Raw genomic sequence first — 27,558 nt, 5'->3', positions numbered from 1 at the left:
AGGGGTTAAGGCCCAAACTAGGCTGCATCCCTAAGGGGTTAAATGCGGTACAAAAACAACAGGGAAATTTTTTATTCCATTCCCGCCACCAAATTTTTTTATAAAAGTTAATCAATAAGTCCCATGTACCACAAAATGATACCAATGAAAACCGCATCTCGTCCAGCAAAAAACAAGTCCTCGTATGGCGACATCGACTGACAAAATAAAAAGTTATAGCTCTTGAAAAGCGGCGATGCAAAAACAAACAATTTTTGTTTAAGGCTGGGTTCACACAACCTATTTTCAGACGTAAACGAGGCGTATTATGCCTCGTTTTACGTCTGAAAATACGGCTACAATACGTCGGCAAACATCTTCCCATTCATTTGAATGGGTTTGCCGACGTACTGTGCCGACGACCTGTCATTTACGCGTCATCGTTTGACAGATGTCAAACGACGACGCGTAAATTGACTGCCTCGGCAAAGAAGTGCAGGACACTTCTTTGCAACGTGATTTGAGCCGTTCTTCATTGAAGTCAATGAAGAGCAGCTCAAGATTACGGGCGTCAAAGACGCCTCGCATAATGCGAGGAGGAGCTTTTACGTCTGAAACGACGTAGCTGTTTTCTCCTGAAAACAGTCTGTCTTTTCAGACGTAAAAGACAGTTCTCGTGTGCACATACCCTAAAAGTGTTTTAATTGTGCAAAAGTAGTAAAACATTAAAAAAAATACATATTTGTTACCTCCGTAAAAATAAAAACGTTACGGCTCTTCAAATATGGAGACACAAAAACAAATAATTTAAAAAAAAAAGTTTTTTCATTGTGTAAAAGTAGTAAAACATACAAAACTATACAAATTTAGTATTGTTGCAATTGCAACAACCCACTGAATAAAGTTATTGTGTTATTTATACCACACGGTAAACGGCGTAAATTTAGGACGCAAAAAAGTGTTGCGAAATTGCTGTTTTTTTTCTATCCCCCCCCCAAAAAAAAAGTTAATAAAAGTTAATCAATAAATTCTATGTACCCCAAAATGGTGCTATTAAAAATTACAACTTGTCCCGCAAAAAACAAGACCTTATACAGCTATGTCGACGCAAAAATAAAAATTGTATAGCTCTTTGAATGAGACGATGGAAAAACTTAAAAAATGGTTTGGTCATTAAGGTCTAAAATAGGCTGGTCATTAAGGGGTTAAAATATTGTTCTTATTTTGATCAATTATTGTCTCTCTTGGTCTTGGTTTACTAATCTATTATGATACTAATCTATTATGAGAGTGCAGCCCTTTTTATGCTTGTCTTGGCATATACACTAAGGCAGACTATATACAAGGTATTAAGTGCCTCTATGTGTATAAGTATTGTTATGTCTTAGTGGTACAATATTAGGCAGGTGATTTTAATGTTATGGCTCTTCGGTGTATACATCCTTTTTTTCTTTAGAGATGCTGAGCTCTACATTTAAGTTGTCACTGATTTACGAGCATCCAAGAGTTGAAATGCTCTATAAGCAAATTTCAGGGTAAAACATGCGCTTGGCAAGAAATCAATTGTGTATTCTTATAAAAACTGATGGATGGTTTAGATTTCAATTGTATGTATTGTACAGGGTAAATTATGACACAACAAATAGCTGCTGATGCGTTTTAATCATTAAAGGGTAATTCTCAGCTTAAACATTTTATACATATCCACGGGATATGCCATAAATTGCCTAATAGATACGGGTACCAACTCTGGGACCCGCACCTACTGGATATACAGAATAAGGGTCGCCCAACCACCGTCCCACCCACTGCATCAAGGCTGAGAATAAATGGAGAGGCTTTCTACATTCATTTCTATGAGAGTTATAGAAACAGCCGAGCCCGATGACATGCGCGGGCACCTCTCCATTCATTCTCCATTTATTCTATTCCTGTATGCGGTGGCCGGCGGCTGACTCAGCAGATGGAACAGGGGTCAGGGGACCCTGGGTCTGGAGATAGGTACAGGTCACAGAACTGGAACTCGGATAATGGATATGTCATAAATGTTTAAATTGGGAATAACCCTTTAACTGTCTAAGAACATGATCCTCAAAATGTAATAAAATCCCCGAAAATTAACGACTGTGATTTTCTTGACTAACACAAGATGTGTGCACCAAAATAAAGAAATCCCAGGCCAGAAATTATACACCCATGTGTTCTCTGGGAATTAAGTAGATCACTATTTTCCCTATTCAGGATCTATACCACATGACTAGAAAGTTACTACAAAGAGTGGTTCTCGCTCTAGAGGACACCAGTATATCCATGTATTATACAGACGTAAATTGGCTTCCCATATCCAGAATAACGTTGGCGGAAGCTATCACTGAAAAGTGCTTGTTCAAAGTGAACAGCAAGCAATATCTTTTTTTAATCAATGGACCCACAGAGGTCAGTAATAAGTCTTGATGAGAGAAAAAAAAAATTGGAAAACATAAGGCTACATTCACACGACAGTTAAAACGTATTCACACGGCCGTTTTTTTAACGGCCCGTGAATATTGGCTATCAAAAAATAGGACATGTCCTATTTTTGGCTGTTTTTAGAGGTCAATGGATCAGTTTTTAACGGCCGTCAATACATGTAACAACCGTTAAAAACTAATCTGTGACATGGGGATTCAAGAGGCAAGGGAACTATTGGTTCCCTTGCTGGCTATCGGTGGTGCGATGACGCTGAATGCCCCACACACTCACCGATGCAGCGCCGTCTTCTTCAGGTGGGGCCTCTAGTCTTCACGTGTACTGTGAAGGTGACGCGATGAGGTTATCGCGCCGCTTTCACATAACCCGTGAAGACTAGCGACCACACCTGAAGAAGACGGCGCTGCATCGGTGAGTATGTCATCGCGTCACCTTCGCAGAACCTGTGAAGACTAGAGACCACACCTGAAGAAGACAGCGCTGCATCGGTGAGTGTGTAGGGCTCTGTGGCATCATCTACAGGGAGGCTGTGTGTGGCATAATCTACATCGGGGCTGTGTGGCATCATCTACAGGGAGGCTGTGTGGCATCATCTACATCGGGCTGTGTGTGGCATCATCTACAGGGAGGCTGTGTGTGGCATCATCGATATCGGGGTTGTGTGGCATCACCTACAGGGAGGCTGTGTGGCATCATCTACATTGGGGCTGTGTGGCATCATATTGCAATCCACAAATATATATAAATACTCCAGAAAACAATGCAGAAAAACTAGGGAATCAACAAAGTCTCTATGCTGTGAAAGCCAGAGAAAATAGTGTCTAGGTGAACATGTGACCTTCCTTTGGGTGTTTTTAGGGGGCTGGGACAAAAAAAGCCTGACAAATTAAATTCATCAGTTTTTTTAACGGCAATGAAAAACAGAAGCAAAATTGATGTCAAACGGCTATTAAACACGGACAGACGGACTGGAAATGGATGAAAATTTGGAGACACGGATGCAAAATGGCCATGAAAAACTGACAGTTGATCAGTTTTTAATGGCCATTTTTTTCACTGTCATGTGAATGTAGCCGACTCATCTAATGCTAAAGTAACCCTACTTTAACCTCTTCCAGACCACACCAGTATTGGGACTGGAGTTCATCTTCTGAAAAATGCAGGGGACTGGTGTGTAATACATGCCACCAGCAGTTTAGAAATATAGAAGGTTATGAGTGTGCAAATCCAGAAAGGTAACCTCTTGCAGCCAGGAATTTCCCATTAAGTAAAGAAGAAGCCATAATAAGAAAAACACACTTAGGGCACATTCAGACGTGGCGGAATTGATGTGGAATTCCGCTGCGGACAGTCCGCAGTGGAAATCCTTAACAGACAGTTTGTCTATTGGTTTCCACACCTTTTTAGTTATCTTCGTGCAGACGTTGCAGAAAACTCCGCTGCGAACCATAGGCTGCGGTGCGGAATTTTCAGTCCGCAGCATGCACTGTCTGTTGCGGAAAAGAAGCGGAATTTCACTGCGGATTTCAGCCTTTGCAATGCAAAAACTGAAATCTGTGGCAAGTCCGCTGTGTTTTCTGCAACGTCTGAATTACCTGTCAAATATGCAAATGTTGGTGCAGATTCGTTGCGTAATTGCCCCAAATCTGTACCAACATTTGCAGCGGAAAAATTCCGCCACGTCCGAACATGGCCTTATCCCTCCATACAGTTGTTTTTCACAGTTCTTCGTGGGCTCCTTTTTAACCAGTGAGCATGTGAATGAAGGAATTGTCTTTTCTGCACTTATTACTATTGTTATGCCTGTACATTCCTCAGCATATGTGATATGTAAATTAAACATAATCAAATTCACACCACTGCCTGATCTAAGAGGAGCAGTTACTCCATGCTTCACTTGCAGTTTATACAAATGACTTACATGAAGTTGCCTTTCTTTATGTAAAAGAGATTCTGCAGCAACTGGGGCCGTACCTTATAATACACACCTTAGCTGCTGTAGAACCTGTTTATGAAGAACAACAGTAAGCTTCATGTCTAACACTGATAAATTTCAAAGAGGTTCTGTGGCAGCTGAATGCCCAGCTGCTGCAGAACCTCCTAATACAAACCTTGCAGCTGCTGCAGGACCTCTTCATGGCAATTAAACTAGAGGATCTGCAGCACTCATTTTCCCATGGTCACAAAGGTACATGTATACATTAATTCCATAAACATTCTGTCAGATCCATATTTGTCTTCTATTCATATGAATGAGGTTGTTATCATTGGCATAATGTATATCATTTCTATTTTGGCATCAAAGATTGGACCATGGTTAACTTTCTGGTACATTAAGAGTTAACCCTAGCTTAGCTGTTTCTGGCATCTGGCTCCCAGATGTCACCTTTCAGAGTGGGGTCTTCCTGCCCTGAGCTCCCCTACCTCTGGGATTTCCTATGGAATTCTATTGATCTATATGTTTACTACCTAAAGGGGTTACCAAATTTCTTAAGTGCAGCACAACGGGAAACATTTTCTGCTGCTTTACTACTAATACATTGTATTGCTTTCCCAGCAATCAGCCTCTTACTTATTACATTGTCTGATATTAGTAGGGTTATGTTCACATGTGTCGGATTTATCCATGGCAAATCCAACATGTATTTACTAGAGGCTCCGTGCCAGAAATCTGAGTCTGACACTCACATTTCTGCAGCGGATTTGCAGTTGCATGTGCCGCTGAGTCCGTCAGCTTTTCCATGTGGACTCTGCAAGAGTAAGTAGCGTGCTTTTCTTTTTTAGTGGCGTGGCCAAAATATCAGAGCAGATTTTTTTTTCTGTGCATTTACATGCATTGGATGCGAAATGTTAGCATATTTGATGATGATTTCAGCGCAGAATCTGCTCTGAAATCCTGATCAAATCCTGAACGTGTGAACAGGGCCTTATAGTTTAGCACATTAGTGAACCTATGTTTATGTAAACTAAACACTATAAATTACCCTTTTCTTGTACACTGCAAAATTGTGTTAACAACTTCTTAACCCTTTAGTGACCAGACTATTTTGAGCCTTAATGACGGAGCGATTTTTTTCAGTTTCTTGATCGTCGCATCTCAAAAGCCAGAGCTTTTTATTTTTCCATAGATATAGCTGTATGAGGACTTGTTTTTAATTGTATTTTTTGGAAGGCAAGAGGAACAGAAAACAGCAATTCTGGCAGTGATTTTTATTTTATTTTCTTACGGCATTTATCATGAGGGTTAAATATCATAATAGTTTTATATTCCGGGTTATTCGCTTTTTAATTTTTTTTTTAGTAATAAAGCATTTTGTAAGGGAAAAAGTGGATTTAAATTTTTTTTTTACGTGGGATTTCTCATTTGTTTATTAGTAACTTTACTAAACTATTTGTTAATTTTTTTTTAGTCCCACTATGGGACTTCACTATGCGATCGATTGATCGCTTTTATAATACACTGCAATACTTATGTAAGAAGTGTATTATGTCAACTTATTTATTAATGATATAGAGGATGGGATTAATAGCACTATTTCTATTTTTGAAGATGACACCAAGCTATGTAATATAGTTCAGACTATGGAAGATGTTCGTGAATTGCAAGCGGATTTAAACAAACTGAGTGTTTGGGCGTCCACTTGGAAAATTAAGTTTAATGTAGATAAATGTAAAGTTATGCACCTGGGTACGAACAACCTGCATGCATCATATGTCCTAGGGGGAGCTACACTGGGGGAGTCACTTGTTGAGAAGGATCTGGGTGTACTTGTAAATCATAAACTAAATAACAGCATGCAATGTCAATCAGCTGCTTCAAAGGCCAGCAAGATATTGTCGTGTATTAAAAGAGGCATGGACTCACGGGACAGGGATGTAATATCACTACTTTACAAAGCATTAGTGAGGCCTCATCTAGAATATGCAGTTCAGTTCTGGGCTTCAGTTCATAGAAAGGATGCCCTGGAGTTAGAAAAAATACAAAGAAGAGCAATGAAGCTAATAAGGGGCATGGAGAATCTAAGTTATGCGGAAAGATTAAAATAATGAAACCTGTTTAGCCTTGAAAAAAGACGACTAAGGCCTCATGCACACGACCGTAAAAACACCCGTTATTGCGGGTCGTAATTACGACCCGCAATAACGGGCTCATAGACTTGTGTTGGCCACGGGTACCTTCTCGTTTTCTCACGAGAAGGTGCCCGTGCCGTTAAAAAAATAGAACATGTTCTATTTTTCTATTTTACGGGCCGTGCTGCTATACTTTATAATGACAGCACGGCTCGCAAAAGCGGCCGGCTGCCTGCGGCCGGCCGTGCCCGCCCGTGCTCGTAATTACGAGTCGTAATTACGAGCACGGTCGTGTGCATGAAGCCTAAGGCCTCATGCACACGACCGTATTTTTTCCCACCCGTAAATACTGGCGTAAATACGGGTCCGGTGTCACACGTATTCGACCCGTTTTGCACCAGTATTTACGGACCCGTGCCCGTAAATATGGGTCCGGTGTCATCCGTATTCCACCCGTATTTACGGGCACGTTTTTGGCGGCAAAATAGCACTGCACTAATCGGCAGCCCCTTCTCTCTATCAGTGCAGGATAGAGAGAAGGGACAGCCCTTTCTGTAATAAAAGTTAAAGAAATTCATACTTACCCGGCCGTTGTCTTGGTGACGCGTCCCTCTCTTCACATCCAGCCCGACATCCCTGGATGACGCGGCAGTCCATGTGACCGCTGCAGCCTGTGATTGACCTGTGATTGGCTGCAGCGGTCACATGGGCTGAAACGTCATCCAGGGACGGCCAGGACGTCGGGCCGGATGTCGAGAGGACGCGTCACCAAGGCAACGGCCGGGAGACCGGACTGGAGGAAGCAGGAAGTTCTCGGTAAGTATGAACGTCTTCTATTTTTATTTTTTACAGGTTGCTCTTTATTCTGATCGGTAGTCACTGTCCAGGGTGCTGAAAGAGTTACTGCCGATCAGTTAACTCTTTCAGCTCCCTGGACAGTGACTATTTACTGACGTCGCTTAGCAACGCTGCCATAATGACGGGTGCACACATGTAGCCACCCGTCATTACGGGAGCTCCATAGACTTCTATGGACTGTCCGTGCCGTTATTATGGCCTGAAACAGGACATGTTCTATCTTTTTTAACGGCACGGGCACCTTCCCGTAAGAAAACGGGAAGGTACCCGTGGCCAATAGAAGTCTATGAGCCCGTTATTACGGGTCGTAATTACGACCCGTAATAACGGGAGTTTTACGGTCGTGTGCATGAGGCCTAAGGGGGGACATGATTAATTTATATAAATATATTAATGGCACATACAAAAAATATGGTGAAATCCTGTTCCATGTAAAACCCCCTCAAAAAACAAGGGGACACTCCCTCCGTCTGGAAAAAGAAAGGTTCAACCTGAAGAGGCGACAAGCCTTCTTTACTGTGAGAACTGTGAATTTATGGAATAGCCTACCGCAGGAGCTGGTCACAGCAGGGACAGTAGATGGCTTTAAAAAAGGCTTAGATAATTTCCTAGAACACAAAAATATTAGCTCCTATGTGTAGAATGGTTTTTACTTCCCCTTTCCCATCCCTTGGTTGAACTTGATGGACATGTGTCTTTCTTCAACCGTACAAACTATGTAATGTCTGTCAGTAAAAAAGACTGACAGCCATTCTATTAGGCCCTACCTATAGTCCCCGGCTGCCATGAAAACCATTGTCACCCAGCGATCGCATCACGGAGCTGCCTATGGGGTAACAGAGGATGCCCCCCTTCTCTGAAACCACTTAGATGCTGTGGTGTAATGACGGGGGTAGGGAAACGGACAAGTGAGCCCTAATCTACCCGCCACTCTGTCCCTGCCTACTTGCAACGACCCGCCCTAGGCGACGGGGTACAACTGGGCGGCGGTCCCTATGCTCAGTAAGTGCACGAGACAAACAGACAAGGGTACACAAAGATAAGGGAAAAGGGGCAGTTGCCCACGGCAACACCGTGAGCAACAAGAGTGGTGAACGAGCCGATTCAAACCAGGAGGGAACGAGGTACCAAACGCAGAGCAGGAGAGTAGTCAGCAAGCCAGGGTCAGTATGGAGCAGGATTAAATAGTCAGAAGCTGTAGCTGGGCCAGGAAACCACACGAGAAGTATCACAAGCAAAGGAGGAACAGGAAAGGCAGGTATAAATAGATAGAGGGCGGGAGCTAGCTCCATCTGGCCAGGCTGTGATAGGCTCTCCCACTCCTAAGCCTGCCATCCTGAGTGGTGGAAGATGAAGTCAGTCTCAGAGACATAGACTCAGGTGCAGACTGATTACCTATGGGCGTATACACAGAAGTTGTGCCCGGCAGATCCTTTACAGTACCCCCCCCTTTTATGAGGGGCCACCGGACCCTTTCTAAGTGGACCTGGTTTATTGGGGAAACAAAGGTGGAACCTCCTGACCAATACCCCAGCGTGAATATCCCGGGCGGGTACCCAAGTCCTCTCCTCAGGCCGTATCCTCTCCAATGGACCAGGTACTGGAGGGAGCCTTGGACCATCTTGCTGTCCACAATCTTGGCCACCTCGAATTCCACCCCCTCAGGGGTGAGAACGGGAACAGGAGGTTTCCTCGAGGAAGCCAAGGACGGGGAGCAGCGTTTAAGGAGGGAGGCATGAAACACGTCTTGTATTCGAAAAGATGGGGGCAACTCCAGTCGGAAGGAGACAGGATTGAGGACTTCAATGACCTTATACGGCCCAATAAACCGGGGAGCAAACTTCTTGGACGGGACCTTAAGGCGCAAGTTCCTAGACGATAACCACACCAGATCCCGACCATAAACAAGGGGTTAGCAGAACGTCTTCTATCAGCCTGAGTTTTTTGTACGCTCTGGGACGCCTCTAGGTTCTTCTGAACCTGGGCCCAGACTGTGCACAGTTCCCGATGAACGACCTCTACCTCGGGATTGTTGGAACTACCAGGTGAAGCGGAGGAGAACCGTGGATTAAACCCAAAATTACAGAAAAAGGGGGAGACCCCTGACAAATTACTGACCCGGTTATTAAGGGAAAATTCGGCGAGGGGGATGAATGAGACCCAATCACATTGACAGTCAGAGATAAAACACCTTAAATATTGTTCTAGAGACTGATTAGTCCTCTCCGTTTGGCCATTAGTTTCAGGATGGAAGGCAGAGGAGAAGGACAGATCAATCTCCAACTTTTTACAGAAGGCTCTCCAAAACAATGAAACAAATTGTACCCCTCTGTCCGAAACAATATTGACAGGGACCCCATGGAGACGCAGGATGTGTTTGACGAACAAGGTAGCTAACGTCTTGGCATTGGGTAGTTTCTGGAGGGGCACAAAGTGGCACATTTTACTGAAGCGGTCTACTACAACCCACACCACCGACTTGCCTTGAGATGGAGGCAAATCAGTGATACAATCCATGGAGATATGGGTCCAAGGTCTCTGGGGAATGGGCAAAGAACGTAGTAAGCCCGCTGGTCGGGACCTGGGTGTCTTGGACCTAGCACAAACCTCACAAGCGGCGACGTAGGCCTTAACGTCTTTAGGCAACCCAGGCCACCAATAGTTTCTGGCAATGAGGTGTTTGGTACCCAGGACGCCTGGCTGACCAGATAGTGCGGAGTCATGACTTTCCCTAAGTACCTTTAGCCGGAATTGCAGGAGAACAAACAGCTTGTCCTCAGGAAGGTTCCCGGGAGCTGAACCTTGATCAGCCGCAATCTCAGAGACTAAATCAGAATCAATAGAAGAAATTATTATACCAGGAGGCAAAATACAAGCAGGATCTTCCTCCGAAGGAGGACTGGCCATGAAGCTATGCGACAGTGCATCGGCCTTAATATTTTTAGAGCCAGCCCTATAGGTAACCAAAAAGTTGAATCTGGTAAAAAATAGCGCCCATCGAGCTTGTCTCGGGTTTAGCCTCCGGGTAGATTCTAGGAAAACCAGATTCTTGTGGTCGGTAAGGACCGTTACCTGGTGCCTAGCCCCCTCCAGGAAGTGGCGCCACTCTTCAAATGCCCATTTAATGGCTAAGAGTTTGCGGTTGCCAATATCATAGTTACCCTCAGTGGGCGAAAACTTCCTGGAGAAGTAGGCACAGGGGCGCAGATGGGTGAGGGACCTGGTACCCTGGGACAAGACAGCCCCCACTCCCACCTCGGATGCGTCAACTTCCACGATAAATGGCTCCATTTGGTTGGGCTGAACCAGCACCGGGGCCGAGATAAAACACTTCTTAAGGACCTCAAAAGCCTGGACAGCCTCAGGAGGCCAGTGGAGGAGATCAGCACCTTTGCGAGTGAGGTCCGTAAGAGGCTTAGCGATGACCGAGAAGTTAGCAATAAATCTCCTGTAATAATTAGCGAACCCCAAGAAACACTGTAACGCCTTCAGGGAGGCAGGTTGGACCCATTCCGCCACAGCCTGGACCTTGGCGGGATCCATGCGGAATTCATGAGGAGTGAGGATTTGACCCAAAAATGGTATCTCCTGCACCCCAAACACACATTTTTCGGTTTTAGCAAACAGTTTGTTTTCCCGAAGGACCTAGAGCACCTTCCTAACATGCTCAATGTGGGAGGACCAGTCCTTGGAAAACACCAGTATGTCATCAAGGTACACTACAAGAAATACCCCCAGGTAATCTCTTAAAATCTCATTTATGAAATTCTGGAAGACCGCAGGAGCATTACACAACCCAAAGGGCATGACGAGGTATTCGAAGTGACCTTCGGGCGTGTTAAACGCAGTCTTCCACTCATCCCCCTCTTTGATGCGGATAAGGTTATACGCCCCCCGTAGATCAAACTTAGAGAACCATTGGGCCCCCTGAACCTGATTAAAGAGATCAGGAATCAAAGGAAGGGGATACTGGTTCCTTACAGTGACCTTATTCAAGTTACGGTAGTCAATGCATGGCCTAAGACCACCATCCTTCTTCCCTACGAAGAAGAAGCCAGCACCTACCGGAGAAGTAGAGGGATTCCTGGATATACTCTCTCATGGCTTCACGTTCGGGACAAGAAAGATTAAATATCCTACCCTTAGGGAGCTTAGCTCCTGGTACCAATTCGATAGCGCAATCGTATTCTCTATGAGGAGGTAACACTTCGGAGGCCTCCTTAGAGAAAACATCAGCGAAGTCCTGAACAAACTCAGGTAGCGTGTTCACCTCCTCAGGGGGAGAAATAGAATTAACGGAAAAACATGACGTCAAGCATTCATTACCCCATTTGGTAAGCTCCCCAGTATTCCAGTCAAACGTGGGATTATGCAACTGCAACCAGGGAAGTCAGTCTCAGAGACATAGACTCAGGTGCAGACTGATTACCTATGGGCGTATACACAGAAGTTGTGCCCGGCAGATCATTTACATGTGGTCTCTATTAACCGCATTATCTAAGGGGTTAAACGGGCTTGATCGAAGGTTAATTCAATTCCGCCCTTTTGAGCAGGAGCACGGCTGTCTTTAGACAGCCCAAAACCTAAGTTTGGAACTGTTGTATAAGTACCCTTAAAGGGGTTTTCCCATGAGGGACATTCACGAGTATATACACAGGCTATGTCATAAATGTCAGATAGATGTGGGTCCCACATCTGGGACCCACACCTATCTCTACAACGGGCTCCCCTAAACCCCGTTCTAGCTTTTTGTGCTACCGCTGACTCCCGGCCACTTCCTGACTACATGGTCAGGGCATGGTCGGGAGTTACGGAAACAGCGTACCTCGCTGAGCTACACTGTTTCCGTAACTCCCATAGTAGTGAATGGCAGTTACGGAAGCAGCGTAGCATGCGAGCTACGCTATTTCCGTAGCTACTATTCAGTTCTATAGGAGTTACGGAAACAGTTTAGCTCAGCGAGTTACGCTGTTTCCGTAACTCCCGACCATGTAATCAGTAAGTGGCCATGAGGAAGCGTGAGCACAAAAAGCTAGAACGCGGTTTAGGTGTCCCCGTTCTAGAGATAGGTGCGGGTCCCAGAGGTGGGACCTGCATCTATCTGAAATTTATGACATATCCTGTGGATATGACATAAATGTCCCTGATGGGAAAACCCCTTTAATGACCTCCATGAAATGGCGTAATGGTGGTCATTAAGGGGTTAATATACGTCTGTTATTTGAATCATTCCGTTTACACATGATTCCAGTAATAGAAGTATATTAGGATTACTGGAGAGAGTGGGACGGGCACTAAGGATAAACACCTGGAGGAAAATAACATTACTGTGTCTGCTATCTTAGCACCATTGAAAATATACAGGCCTAGTTTCAGCTGTAAATGTCGCTTGTATTCTGCTGACAGTGCTGGGACAGGGAATGTGACGATTTGAATAACCTTTGCTGTTCATCCAGGGAGCTTTTCCAACGTACATGCTAAAAGTATTTAAAAAAAACTGATGTTAAGGGGGCCTTAGCTGTATTACTGCGCAATCTCTTTTATGATTTCAATTTCTGCCTCCCCAAATCGGTAGTCTTTTTTTTTTTTAAAGTTTAGTAAATACTATTGTTATGAAGAAAAAAAATAACTATGCGTAACATGCTCTAAATGGCGTTGTATGTTATGCATACAACACAAAATGCCAAGAACCAACTTTATCACTGGTGGTAAACAAATGATCTAGATAGGCAGGAGTAATTACTTCCATCAGAGCTCCGTTATAGCGGACCAAGGCAATCAATGACTTGATAATGATGTCTTCTGACAAGCCAACCATGGAGCTGTCAGTTTTCTGACGGGCTGGGGTGGGGGATTCAATAAGTAACGTAACCATACACTGTAAAGTGACGTTAACTGCCACTAAAAAATTAAAACCCTCCGCTTTATTTTATTAAAAAATGATAAAAAAAATGATAAAAATAAATTGGCACTTCATAGCGCAGTTTTAGGCCTCATGCACACGACCGTAAGGGTTTTTACTGTCCACAAATACGAAATACACATCCGTAGCCGTCCGCAATTGCGGAAGCGCCCATAGGCTTCTATGGGCGAGTCCATGCTGCAATTGCGGACAAGAATAGGACTTGTTCTATATTTTGCAGATCAATTCGACGGCATGGACACACATCCGTAAATATACGAAAAAGGTGTCCATGGCCTGTAGAAATTAATGGGTCCGAATCCGTAATTACGGATGAAAACAACGGAAGCGTGTATGTTGAACAACAGAGACAACCGGCGCCCAACAGGAACCATTAACTTTAAAGCGCAGAATGCAGCGCAATTGTTTCTGGTGCTTTTGGTGGAATCTGTGACGGAGGCACCTAACCGAGCCTCCAACGCAGATGGGAATTAGGCCTAAAGAGAAGAACATTTCCAAGAACACAATTAATGTAATCATGGCAAAAATCATGGGAAGGCAACAATAGAAATAAAAAAGTATCACTTATATTGCAATCAAATAATGACGATCAAAAAAAAGGAAGTCTAGAGAATCCTCTGAAGGGCCTAGGTGCTGACATGATAATGGGCCAAGCCACAACAGAGCAAAGTTAAGGTTGAAGTTGAGCAAGAGACAGCCCCATCCAGGGGTCCATGCACATACCAGATTACGTTACCCATTGACTGTTATGAGTCAATAGTGAACCTCCATGTGCAGATTTTATAAGAAAAAAGAAATTGAAATAATTCTAATGTATGCCATATCACAAAGGGATTCTCTCCTTCAAGCATTGCAGAGAGGTACCATACAGCGGCACACAGGTCCATAGGGCAGGATCTGTGGATGTCTCTATGCCATGTACATGGACCCTAAAGCTGACAGTGGAGCAGATCCTCTACTGTTGTGACTTTAAAGGCACTTTTACACTGGCCAATTATCGGGCAAACGAGCGAGCGTTCCTGATCATTTCCCTGTAGGAACTGTGCAACGATCAGCTGATAAACAAGCAAACGCTCGTTCATCTGCTGATCGTGTAAACAGTGAGATGTGCTGCCAAGACGATAGAAATGTATGGGGATGAGCGATCAGAGTAACGAGCGCTCGTACCCATACTAGGTCCATGTGAAAGGAGCAAACGAGCGCTGATCAATGAGTGGTCTCGTTGATCAGCGCTTGTTTGCACGACCCAGGTCGGGTCATGTAAAAGTACCTTAGGTCGAGATATCTTACAAATAAGCTACTAGTCACTATTGAACATATAACCATTGTGCAATGATAACAGCAGAGTTTACTATGTATTTTAAAGTGGACATGAAAATCTGCGTAACAGGAAGATAGGCCTTCAGAAACTTTCCTGTGATGGGCCTAAAGTACCACAGTAAGACACTGATTTAATTTAGTATAACTGTCTCTCTCTGAAAACCGTGAGGAATTAATACAGAAAGTATATTGGAAAATTGTATAACTTATAATTTTATAAAATATAACATTAATTTGCTGAAACTGGACAATCCCTTTAATTACAAGTTGACATCATTAATATTCATCCAGTTTATTGAATATATTATGTAATTGATTTTATTTTCTAACACACAAGAGGAGAAAACCGAGCACTGATATCTCCTTATTTGTATTCTTTTTCATATAAAACACACTTTTCACTCTTGATTCTTTCTGTACTAAACTATATGATTACATATGACACTTGCATATTTGCCAGTCGGAAAGTCAAAAGTAGATAAAATCCCTTGTAAACATTTCTGGCAGTTGTGACCACTGTCCACAAATTGGAATTGTTACATGTGCTGCTGTCATCTGTCATTGCTTTAAGTGATACATAAAATGTGCGATCACTTCTATCAGGCATGATTGAAAGTAATGTTAGTAAATGGTACCGACAGATCGCTGACTGTCAGATATTTGACCCAATATGTAAGACAATGCAAACAAAATCTGCCTTGTTGTCTTGCATTGGCTGATATAAGAAGTAAATGATCTACTTGTTTATCTCCTGCATGAAATAACTTATTTTATTTACTATATTTATTAAAAGCACATTAAACCTTATATCCATGTTGAATTAGCTACTGCAACAACATTTGGAAACATACAAAAAAAAGTATGTTTAAATCAAAGGTCTTCCTTTGGTGAACTAATGTTTTCGAACATTTATTATCATATCTAAGGGAATGAATTACATGTGCCTTATTTATTATGCCTGTTTCTGCACTGCAAACCCTGCCCTTTCTTGGGCAGGAAATAAAATATGTGCCTCTCCTGCCTCACAGATGGACTGAGGTCTCATGCACACAGCAATGCTGCATGCATGGACCCTGTATGGTTGCACACGGAGTCCCTACAGGTCCGTATTTTCTGTATGTTCTCTGTGTGTCACTGTATTTTGCCTCCGTGAGGTACCATATTCTCACTTGGAAGTAATTTTTTTTTAGGGGATGCTGCGCTATTGTCTCTGGTAATCTCGGCCTAATCTGCAGCAGAGGCCCTTAACGGAGCCTCCAACGCAGAAGTGAACGAGGCCTAAGTTGAGCCATTCTTTTTTTGTTTTATTTACAATCATGGTTTTTATTACATTATAAACAACTATATATTGTTAGTATATTACAAAGAGCTTATCAGTATTTCTAGAATAAAAGTTTTATGGACTTTAAACTGGTCCTGCCACATCTCTGGATGCTTCTCAGTCAGAAGATTTTCGCTTTTGCACAGAAGCGTTCGTACGGCCACTGTATCTGTGTGTACCCACATTTCTATACATGAAGCAACTGAGAAGTCCCATAAAGCCTGGAGAAAAGTACCTTACGAAACATTAGTTACCCAGTGTAAACTGGCCTCTAACTGGAGAGGCGTGTCTAGCGACAGCTTTCACAAGATCCATGCATAAGGCAGTACTACCGTACTATAAATGTACATTAGGAGCGACATTTACAGATTGATGACCATGGTTTTCATGTATGCACAAAGATCATAAATAAACTGTATTTTAATCATTCATTTTTTTTACACTGGGAAATTAACCAATCGTAACGATAGTTGCCCAGTGTATACAGACCTTTGCCTATAGAACCAACCAGATTTCCGCTTTCAGCAAAAAGAGTGCTGGAATCTAGTTCACAAGTCTACAAAATCAAAATATGTATTATTTTACCATTCTGAAGCTACAAATTAAAAAAGCAAAAATGATATATAATATTGTGAAATATGCTGTGTTCACACATCGCGGTCAATCTGCGTTTTTAGCCACGCAAAACCATGCCATGTGTACACAATGTAAAGATGTGGCATTAAAAAGTCAATTTTCTGAAATTGTCGGAAGGTGGAAAATCCATTTATGGGAAGAATAAATCAGCATTTTTCTCTAGCTGGTTGTAAATGTTCTCAGCCTTGAAGTGTCCTTCCCTCTTGTATCTAGTTTCTGTTCTATCACAGTCCAGGGCAATGCGGAGTTTGTCGTAGCCTGTAGTGTATCCTAAAGCAAAGCTATCTGTCTAATTAACGTGAAAAGTTCCCAATTCTCTAAGCAGCAGAATGGGATCAGTGGCACGCTTGGCACAGAAACTAACATTTCATAACCTTCCCCTAAAAGATCACAAGATAGATCAATAAATGTACTACGCACTGAACACGTAGATGATCTCCTCAATTATCATTCCAAATACATCTCTAACTTATATTTCTCCACCGGGGCTAACTGTGTACTCAAGATAATCCTTAAGATAAATGCCCCAATGACACTCAAGTAGTTAATTTGGCTAAAAATGTTAATCTGTATATGACTTGCGGTTATCTACAAATAAAAATACAACGGCCGTCACACAGACGCATGTATTTCAATGGGGCTGTTCACATGACCGTTGTTTCAACGGACAGTGTGAAGGGTCCGTTGAAAAATAGAATATGTCCTAATTTCTTCCATTTTCACGGATCCCTCCATAGATGCAAGTCTATGGGGATCCGTGAAAGCGGATCCCACACGGGACCGAGTTTCCCACGTTGGTGTGAATAAGCCCTTATTTTCACAGTAAGGGTAGGTGCACATGTGGTGGAAACACTCGCAGCAAATCCGAGGCATTTCCATCCTGTGTGGTCCTGGCCTTATACTGCACTCCAATGGTACATATATTGGGATGGTGGCTGATCCAAACGCGTGTATCAGCAGCTATCTGTATAAACAGGCAAGAATAGTTGCCACAGCGATCAATGATCCCATCACAGCTGCATTTTTATGTATTGTACAATCAATATAACTAAAAAAAAAAATCATTGTACGTCATTCTCATTTTAATCACTATGTTAGATTGCATCTATTTATAACCAGCAGTTCTCTTTTGGCAGCAAACTACTATGAAGATAGTTCATCTGTGACTCGCAACTCTCCATAGCAACATACGGAGGCAGAGATAACTCATTACACAAAACTACTCACGTCGTCAAAGAAACTGTCGACATTCCTTATATCTAATGAAGAAACCCCAAAAAATACATTTGATGACTGTCTTGTCATCCACCAGTAATCAACACAAACAAATCGGAATAACAAATGGAAATCTTTGTCAGTGATTCCTCAGTATACCCCTATTTTAACCGTAAGGCCCCATTCACATCTGCGTTGGAGGCTCCGTTAGGGGCCTCCGTTGCAGATCCGGCCGAGATTACTGGAGATTACCGGAGACAATAATGCATAGTGCTGCGCTATTGTCTCCAGTAAAATCACGGACACCCTGATGGAAAGCCGACGGAAAATATTAAAGTCAGTGGGTTCCGTCGTCTCCGCTATTGATTCCGTCGTTAAAACTGAAACCTGCCGGAATGGTGACGAACGGAAACCATTAGCGATGTTTCCGTCACCATTGATATCAATGGTGACTGAAACGGAAGCTGTGGTTTCACTTTCACTTTCCGTTGCGGGGTTCACTCGACGGAAACCTCCAACGGAAACCCGGAACGGAAAGCGAACCGTGATGTGAACAGGCCCTTACACATACGCACATTTAGTGTTCCGTTACATTTGACCAATAAATGCTACAGCCATAAAAACCTCCAAGTTGATACTTAGTCTCTATTCAGACTTCTGTGAGGCTACCATTGCTCTTTGATGGCCAGAATAGTGTAGCATATTGCATTATTCTATCCAGTAAAAAAGGTAACCAGACCAACCCCACTATGTGTCAATGGGATCCAACAGAATCTGTAGCGCAATAAATCATAATGGATCTATTATAAACATTATGGCACCTGTAAAAATGTAAACCATTATGCATGTGCGAACAGAGCCTTAGGGCCTGTTTACATCAGTGTTCGCTTTCTGTTGAGGGGTTCCGTCGGATTTTTCCGTCGTGGAACCCTGCAACGGAAAGTCAAACGGAAACCACAGCTTCCGTTTGCATCACCATTGATATTTCCGTTTGACTTTCCGTTGCGGGGTTCCACGACGGAAACCTCAGACGGAACCCCTCAAAGGAAAGCGAACGCTGATGTGAACAGGCCCTTATACATGTGCCAACTGTAGCATGTTCAGAGTATACAACATTTTTATCTATAGTAAAAGTCCTTTAAAGAGGATTGTCAGATCTACTGACATGTCTGTTTTAATAAATACTGTACTGATATTCCCCATAATATAAGAACTCTGGAGCAACTCTTGTTAGAACACTGTGTTGTAATGTTCCTCTGTTATTCCTCCTAGAAATTTATGAATACATTGACAACTGTGTTATCAGTTGGGGGGGGGGTGTCCCTACACAGAATGACAATGTCCAATCAGTGCTGACAGAGTGAGACTGTGTAGGACCACACCTCCTTGACAAAGAGAATGGTAACATCGAGTTGTCCATTTATTCATACATTTCCAGGAGGAATAACATAGGAATGGCACAATACAGAGTTCAAAGAAAAGCTGCTCCTGCATTTTTATTGAATGGGGAATACAAGTAATTACTAAAAACAGACATTTTAGGAGAGGTGGCAGTGCCATCTTTACGTCTACAGTAATTTGCCCACCTCTGCCCATTTGACGTTCGCATGTGATACCAACAACGATCCTTTAATCCGCTATCTGATAGTCCAGAAATACTCAGAATCTTGCACTTGCAGAGACAACAGTGCATCACCCTAAACTTCTCCTGCATAGAAGCTTTGTAGGAAGGGCTCTGGCCATCATACGGTTGTCTCATCAACAGTTCCCCCCAATCTCCCAGCTGTGTCACCCTACGTCAGATTTTAAACTTTTTTGCCAGGAACAACTTTGGAGGTTCAATAAGTAAACTATTTGATTACAACACACAGTGACAATATTTTGTATTAGTATTTCATTCTACGACCAATAATTCAGAATATCTGATAATCCAGCATCCATTTTGTCACATTAATATGCAATGACCACACCAGATGCCATAGACATGAATAGAAATAGAACCCAAAAAATTAGGCACCGACAGCAAATTTCTAGGCGTATTGACTACCAGGTTCCTGAGATTTGCCCGGTTTGTTGTTATGGCTTGAAAGGATAAATTGTAATAAACTTCCCAATAAGAACAAAAAAGGGTAAATCACGGTAATTCGACCAACCACCTCCAGCGGCAGAGAAGAACCACCAGGGCCCGGATCTCTGTTCAGAGGTCACAGTAGATAACTAGGGACATTATAGCCTCCCGCAACGCGCATGAAACCCTAAGCTTAATAAAGGTCCGATAAAATCGGAGTGATGCCCATTCATGAAATTTTGCAAAGACTCAGACTGTGCCATGGCTCTCATCTATTGCTGAACTTTAAAGAGACAGCTACAGCATTAGTGATGTATTTGAGAATATAAAAATTAGGAATAATATTTTTCTTTCAGGCATAAACATTGATTTAACTAATTTAAATCCTCATCTTAATAATAAAAACTCAGCTGAGCCAGTCGCAGCGTGCTACTATATGTATTACACTTTGTGTGATTAAATTGCTGTTATTATATCACGGTAATGTGTTATTATATAATTGCGTTTGTTGGTTATTAATTCCCTGTGCGTTATTGTATTGCTCCGCTCACGACTCTTACCACTTGACAGGCATTACTGCTATTTCTATGTTATTTTACACCAGTTAATGCTATTCTCCTTCTCGGCGGGCTGTAAAATGTCCCTGTGTTATTTCGTGAAGGAGTATTTCTCTATTGTTGGCGGTAGTAGGAATTGGAACCTTGTTTTGGAATGTGTCTCTGGTTCCGTACTGAGGCCACTCACTCCCTGTTCCCTTTCCTGCTCATTCTGTCTACACTCCATGATGTCTCCCCCCTTCTCCTCTCCCCCGCAGCCTCTGCATTCTTTCATCTTCCTAGTGCTACCCTGCACTCTCTTCTTACAGCGTTACCGCCTATTGCCCTCCTATTGCACCTTGCAGCCATGTCTAAAATCTGCAGCGCAGCCCCTCCTTTGGAGCATCACAGGTGGTCATTGATGTTTTATAGGGGACCCACATTCATGCCGCACTGGGCTGGATACAGCAATGCCAACAGGTGTCAATAAGTCAGATGGAGGAAAGGATCAGAGGGCCACAATATAGGAAATCTGGAATAGGAAGAAGACTCCATACTCCGAGAAATAGTTCATATGGGAGCAAAAGTAGGGGGGCAAGCACAGCAACAGACTACCTATAAAAAGTGCCTGTATATAGAGTTATAAAGAGCATTTCAGCACTGACTATTGACATGTAACAGCAGGGGATGTAGGGCAACCATCATCAGCACTGATATACAAGGAGGAGTGGCGGCAGCAGCAGGGATGGAGGCACTAGATGTGATTACAGGAAGATCAGCACTACAGAGATAGGGAAAGGTGGGTGGGGGGGGCACACATATGGGGAGACGAGTCAGTACTATGTATAAGGAGGGCAGGAATATGGATTTAAAGGAAGGTGGGTGTGGGCTGGATGGGGTAGGGATATACTGAAGTACAAGCAATATACAAGGGAGCATGGGAATGCGAGATGAATGCCAATGATAAGACTAGAGGTAGGGTCATAAAATAGAACATCTGGCATAAGGAGTGGGTGAGGGTGGTGGGGAGCAGGGCAGAGTTGCACAGGGAGGTGTAGGAGGGTTGGTAGGTGATGTTAGGAGTCATACAGAGGATGCAGTGCATGCAGAAAGGAATTCTAGACAATGGGCAGGGATAAGCATTTCCAGTTCTCTTGTACTCACTCCATGGTGCAAGCTCCTGCAACGGCTCGGGGTGATGTGCAGGCGGCAGAGCCTGGTCTGGCCCTCAATGTGTATGTGTTGGTGTGAAAGGAGGGAGGCACCGGCAGGGCAGTATCCTCACTATATCATCTCTATGCACTTAGCGCCCTCTACTGGACACAGAGGAGCCTGCATGGCTTGGACGTATTTGCATGCAGAGTACCTTGCGCGAGAGAAACGTCATCGTGTTGGAAACGTGCAAATCTATTCCTGCAGGTTCCCTCAGTGCGTTATGTGGCCCTCATGTTGTCTCCTGGAAATAGGCCTCGTGTTTCCGACCATATAACCTCTCACGAAGGTTGTGACGAATAGGATAGATGCAGTTGTGAAATTCACATTTATAGAAGGCAATGCAAGGGTCAATTTGGACCCTTTCTGAGGAGCGTTCTAGTATTTTCTGCTGTTGGCGGGCGCTTGACAGGAAAGAGGCTAATAAATATTTCCATGGGAAACCATTTGAAAGGTGGGAAATATCGTAACCTCAAATTTTTCTTAGACCTAAAGGGAAGTAAATGCTAAAGTGAAGTAAATACGTAAGCGTATGGATAGTAGAATAATGTTAACATGGCATTTTTAGCGTACGGTGAAAGTTGTAAAAATAAAACCCCTCAAAAGATTGAGGAATCGCTGTTTTGTTTCCTATTCCACCCCGCAAAGAATTTTTTTCCAGTTTCCCAATACATTATAAGGTACAATAAATGGTGCCGTGAAAAACAACAACTTGTCCCGCAAAAAAACAAGCCCTCGTACGGCTTTGTTGATGGAAAAATTTAAAAATTATCCCGTTTGGAAGTGTGTGGGGGGGGGGGGAATGAAAAAAAAAATCCCAAAAATGGCGGTGACGGGAAAGGGTTAACGGTTGGGTAGAAAATAATTGTGGGTACCTTGAGAAATACACAAACACTAATGTATGAGGCGACAGTGGTTTAAAATGCTGGGAATGAAAGTGTAAAATCAGAAAAATGCACTGAGGAAAGAGAGGAATAAAAACAAAGTATAAATTCAGGGAAAAGTACAATCCAGAAATACTTTTTCGGGGTGTGACATACTCCCATTATCACAGGCACTCAAGAATATGGAATATTTAACTTCTCAAACTCCTTCATGATTGATAATAAAGAGGCGCTGGGTCAGCAGATTTGACACAGGACTGCAAATATTCAATGTCCAATCAAATTCAAGGATTTAATGACTTCTAGATTTAATGACTCCCCATTCTGGCAATTGGGCAATGCTCAAGGAACTCCACATATATAGCTTTACTGGGATTGGAGTTCTGTTTTTCTCATACAGAGCTCTGAGTCCCCTGCTCCCCATCATATAGTTAAAGAGTAAAGGCCTTTTTACACTGGACGATTATCGGGCACACAAGCGTTCATAGAACCCTCGTTGCCGATAATTGCCCTGTGTATAACAGGGGAACGATCAGCAGATAAACCAGCAAACGCTTGATCATCTGCTGGTCGCAGTGGCGTAACTACCGCAGTAGCAGCCGTAGCATGAGGGGGCCTGCCCTCTCCGGCCGGCACGGGCCCCCCCTCCCATGGCCGGAGGCTCCGCTAGCAGCCGCTATGGCTGCTACAGCGCGACGCCACTGAAGGGGTTGTTTCTACAAAAGACATGCATCCCCTATCCACAGGATAGGGGGATACATGTGTGATCACTGGCAGCAATAAGGAGACCGAAAGTCCCCCGAAGTTCTCCATGACAAACCTCGGACTTCCGGGGTCTGTCTGAAGCTCCATAGAAATTACTTGCGCACCGGTCGCGCTTGTGCGCATGCGTGACCAGCGTGCCTTTCATTTTTATTGAACTGCGCAGACGCCGGAAGTCCGAAAGTCCTCCGTTCTCCTTATCGCTGCCAGCGATCACACATGTATCCCCTATCCTGTGGATAGGGGATGCATGTCTTTTGTAGGACAAACTATAGGCCGTTTTTTGTTGGGGGCTGCATGGCGTTACCTACAGGGGGGGGGGGTTTAGGGCTGTATGGCGTTATCTACAGGGGGGGCTGTCTGGCGTTATCTACAGGGGGGCTGTCTGGCGTTATCTACAGGGGGGCTGTCTGGCGTTATCTACAGGGGGGCTGTCTGGCGTTACCTACAGGGGGGATGTCTGGCATTATCTACAGGGGGGCTGACTGGGGTTATCTACAGGGGGGCTGTCTGGCGTTATCTACAGGGGGGCTGTCTGGCGTTATCTACAGGGGTGTATGGCGTTATCTACAGGGGGGTGTATGGCGTTATCTACAGGGGGGTGTATGGCGTTATCTACAGGGGGGCTGTCTGGTGTTATGTACAGGGGGGCTATATGGCGTTATCTACAGGGGGGCTGTATGGCGTTATCTACAGGGGGAGGGCTGTATGGCATTATCTACAGGGGGGGCTGTATGGCGTTATCTGCAGGGGCCTGTATGGCGTTATCTACAGGGGGCTGTATGGCGGAATCTACAGGGGGCTGTCTGGCGTTATCTACAGGGGGGTGTATTGTGTTATCTACAGGGGGGTGTATGGCGTTATCTACAGGGGGGTGTATGGCGTTATCTACAGGGGGGCTGTCTGGCGTTATCTACAGGGGGGTGTATTGTGTTATCTACAGGGGGGTGTATGGCGTTATCTACAGGGGGGTGTATGGCGTTATCTACAGGGGGGCTGTATGGCGTTATCTACAGGGGAGGGCTGCATGGCCTTATCTACAGGGGGAGGGCTGTATAGCGTTATCTACAGGAGGAGGGCTGTATAGCGTTATCTACAGGGGGAGGGCTGTATGACGTTATCTAGAGGGGGAGGGCTGTATGACGTTATCTACAGGGGGCTGTATGACGTTATCTACAGGGGGCTGTATGGTGCTATCTATAGGGGGCGCTGTGTGGTGGAATCTATAGGGAGGCACTATCTACAAGGGGGGGTTGAGTGATACCCAGGGGAGGGGAGCCCCAGTCAAAAGTTTTCTATGGGGCCCAGTCTTTCCTAGTTACGCCCCTGGCTGGTCGTATCGTTTTAAAAAAGTGAAATATTATCGTTGTCGACAGCATATCTCCATGTCGCGCTGCAGACATGATAGAAATGCATGGGGACGAGCATTCGGAGTAACGACCGCTCATCCCCTTACATAGCACCTTGTGATAGGAGCAAACGAGCGCCGATCAACGAGCTGTCTCGATCGGCGCTTGTTGTATCGGACGAAATTAGCCGGTGTAATAGGGCCTTAAGTGTACTTTCAGCAAACTTTTGAAATGTCATAGAGTCATGTCAGAAGTTTGGATCGGTGGGGGTCAAGGACATATAAATTACATATAAAAGTTTGCTGAAAGTACACTTAGGGTATGTGCACACATAAAATAAAAAACGTCTGAAAATACGGAGCTGTTTTCAAGGGAAAACAGCTCCTGATTTTCAGCCGTTTTTAAGCCCCTCGTGTTTTTCGCTGCGTTTTTTTTACAGCCGTTTTTGGAGCTGTTTTTCTATAGAGTCAATGAAAAACTGCTCCAAAAATGGCCGAAGAAGTGACATGCAGTTCTTTTTCGTGGCCCATCGGAAAAGAATGCAGTTTTCCCATTGAAATCAATGGGCAGATGTTTGTAGGCGTTCTTCTGATTTTTCAGCCGCTTTTCGGGACGTTTACGTTTATAGACTTCCAGTGAAAACCATTTTTATTATTGGCTACAGAGAAACTGAAATTATACAAAAGAGAATCAGTCATCGACTATAGGATAAGTAAATCCATATAGTTTTACAACATTTTATGTGGAGGGTAAAAAAGTATGCACCACATCTATTGTATAGCTAGAATTATTCTTATAAATCTACCATGCTCTTGTCTGTTGGAAAGCAATGACAGATTTTGGGGAACCTGCAATTCTACAGTATTGCCTTTTTATGTCCCACTGAATCATTTAAGGTGTCCATACACATTAGACAAAATCCATCCGAACCCGCCAATTTCAGTAGGATCAGCTGATGATCTAATGGGGCCTCATCACTCGTCACGTCAAGAAGGTTCGGGCATGTTGGATTCCAATATGCTCGATCCTTTGTTCCCATGGGAAATCAGCTGCTGCTAGAGGGGTCTGGTATCAACTTATTCCCCATCCCCATTGTAATAAATATGAACACTCGGCCGAGCTGAGCATGCATGCAAATCAGAGGGGTTGGGTGAAATAGTTGTTCGTTGAATAAGAGTTTGGTCGACAGTTATATAATGGCCACCTACAGTTTAGTTTGTCTTGAATGTCAACTCATTTGCATACACTAATAGGGGTCCAATTCAACGCTAGCATATTGTACGGACCACAGTAGCATCAACATTATATAATCCACATTGCACAGGTCACTTTGTCGATTACATAAGAAGATCCTATTTCTTACCATGTTGCAATGGACCCCTCTTCAATTGACAAATGCCACTGGAATGTAAAAAGGTAGACCAAGATAAAAAAAACAAAAAAAAAACTACAGGATTTTAACCCTTTCATGACCAAGGGTCATTGATGCCCCTGCGTCCAGGTCAAATTTTCCATTTCTGATATGCACTTCTTTAAATGATAAAACATTTGCAACCGCTTTGAATATCACAACTATTTTTACTTTTTTTTTTTTTTACAAGACTTATGAGGTTTTCATTTTCCAGATTACTTTAATTAATTCCATGTATTTAATTTTTATTATGAGCAGACAAATCACTAAAAATTTGTTTGTTTTTTTTTAAATATATTTATCTATATTATATGTGTATATATATACACACACATTGTACAGCTCTGTAACAATTAGTCTTCGTCTCTCTCCCTCAGCCTGGATCACTGTGAGAGTAGAGTGAAGGGGGCTATAAGGCCCCATGCACACTACCGTATTTTTCATCCATCCATAAATACTGTCCATAGATACGGATCCATAGTAATCCGTAAATCATCCGCATATATGGAGGAGTGCCCATAAATACGGTCCGTAGTGCATCCGTAATGCATCCATATTTACAGATCCACAGAAAAAGGCCCCATGCACAGGACCGTAAAAAATCTCCGTAATTGTGGACCATAATAATACGCTACGGATAGGTGTCTGCGCCGTAGAACTGTACCGCAAAAGATATAACATGTTCGATCTTCTGCATTTTACGGGCATTGCTCCCATACTTTGTATGGGAGAACGGGCCGAAAATGCGGGCTGCGGCCTGCCGTGCCTGCAATCGCGGGCCATGATTACGGGCACGGCTGTGTGCATGAGGCCAAACAGCGAGGAATCTAGGGTAATCCCCTAGCCTTCCGTAATTATGGAAGCGCCCATAGACTTCTTTGGGGAGTCCGTGTCGTAATTACGGACAAAAAAAGAACATGTTTTATCATTTCTACGGCACGGACGCCCATCTGTAAAAATACGGAACAGTGTACGTAGCTCATAGAAGTGAATGGGTCCGTAATTACGGATGAAAAATACAGTAGTGTGCATGGGGGCTAAGGCTATATTCACACGACGTGAAAAAAAAGGCAGTTTAAAACGGATCAACTGTTAGTTTTTCATGGCTGTTTTTGCATCAGTGTGTGTCAAAATTTGAATGCATTTCTCGGTGTAAAACTGTATGTGTGTCAGTGAGGCAAAGAATGAAGAACCTGCGAGCTTCTATTGGATGATACGAGTCATCTAATGTGATATGGAGGAGGACCCTTGATGTGGAAGCCAGTGGTGCCATATTTGCTTTTGTTTTTCAATTTATTGTGAATATCTGGAGAACAGTAAGCCGTGCATAAAGAACAGACAACAGAAATTCATTTATATATATATTATATATATATATATATATATATATATATAGACAAACATACTGAGACACCTACACATTACACCTACATGAGCTTTTATGACAGCCCATTCTAAATCCGGAAGTTTGTGGGAATTTTTGCCCATTAATCCTGAAGAGCATTTATGAGGTCGAGAGAGACGAAAGGGCCTGGCTCGCATAG

At 43.4% G+C, this 27,558-nt stretch overlaps 1 protein-coding gene across 2 annotated transcripts in view; it reads right to left on the bottom strand.

Annotated features, from left to right (window-relative positions):
- PALM (paralemmin) overlaps positions 1–21,639 on the bottom strand; it is a 109,858-nt gene extending 88,219 nt beyond the window's left edge. For both annotated transcript variants that reach the window (XM_075825349.1, XM_075825351.1), the window contains exon 1: positions 21,561–21,639. In XM_075825349.1, the coding sequence (XP_075681464.1) occupies positions 21,561–21,565 (5 nt within the window). In that variant the 5' untranslated portion in view covers positions 21,566–21,639. The remainder of the gene's footprint in view (positions 1–21,560) is intronic.
- Positions 21,640–27,558: the final 5,919 nt, after the last annotated feature.

This window comes from Rhinoderma darwinii, chromosome 1, assembly GCF_050947455.1.
Source record: "Rhinoderma darwinii isolate aRhiDar2 chromosome 1, aRhiDar2.hap1, whole genome shotgun sequence".
Lineage (NCBI taxonomy): Eukaryota > Metazoa > Chordata > Amphibia > Anura > Rhinodermatidae > Rhinoderma > Rhinoderma darwinii.
The sequence above is the reverse complement of the archived record's forward strand: the minus strand, read 5'-3'. Positions and strand labels throughout refer to the sequence as shown.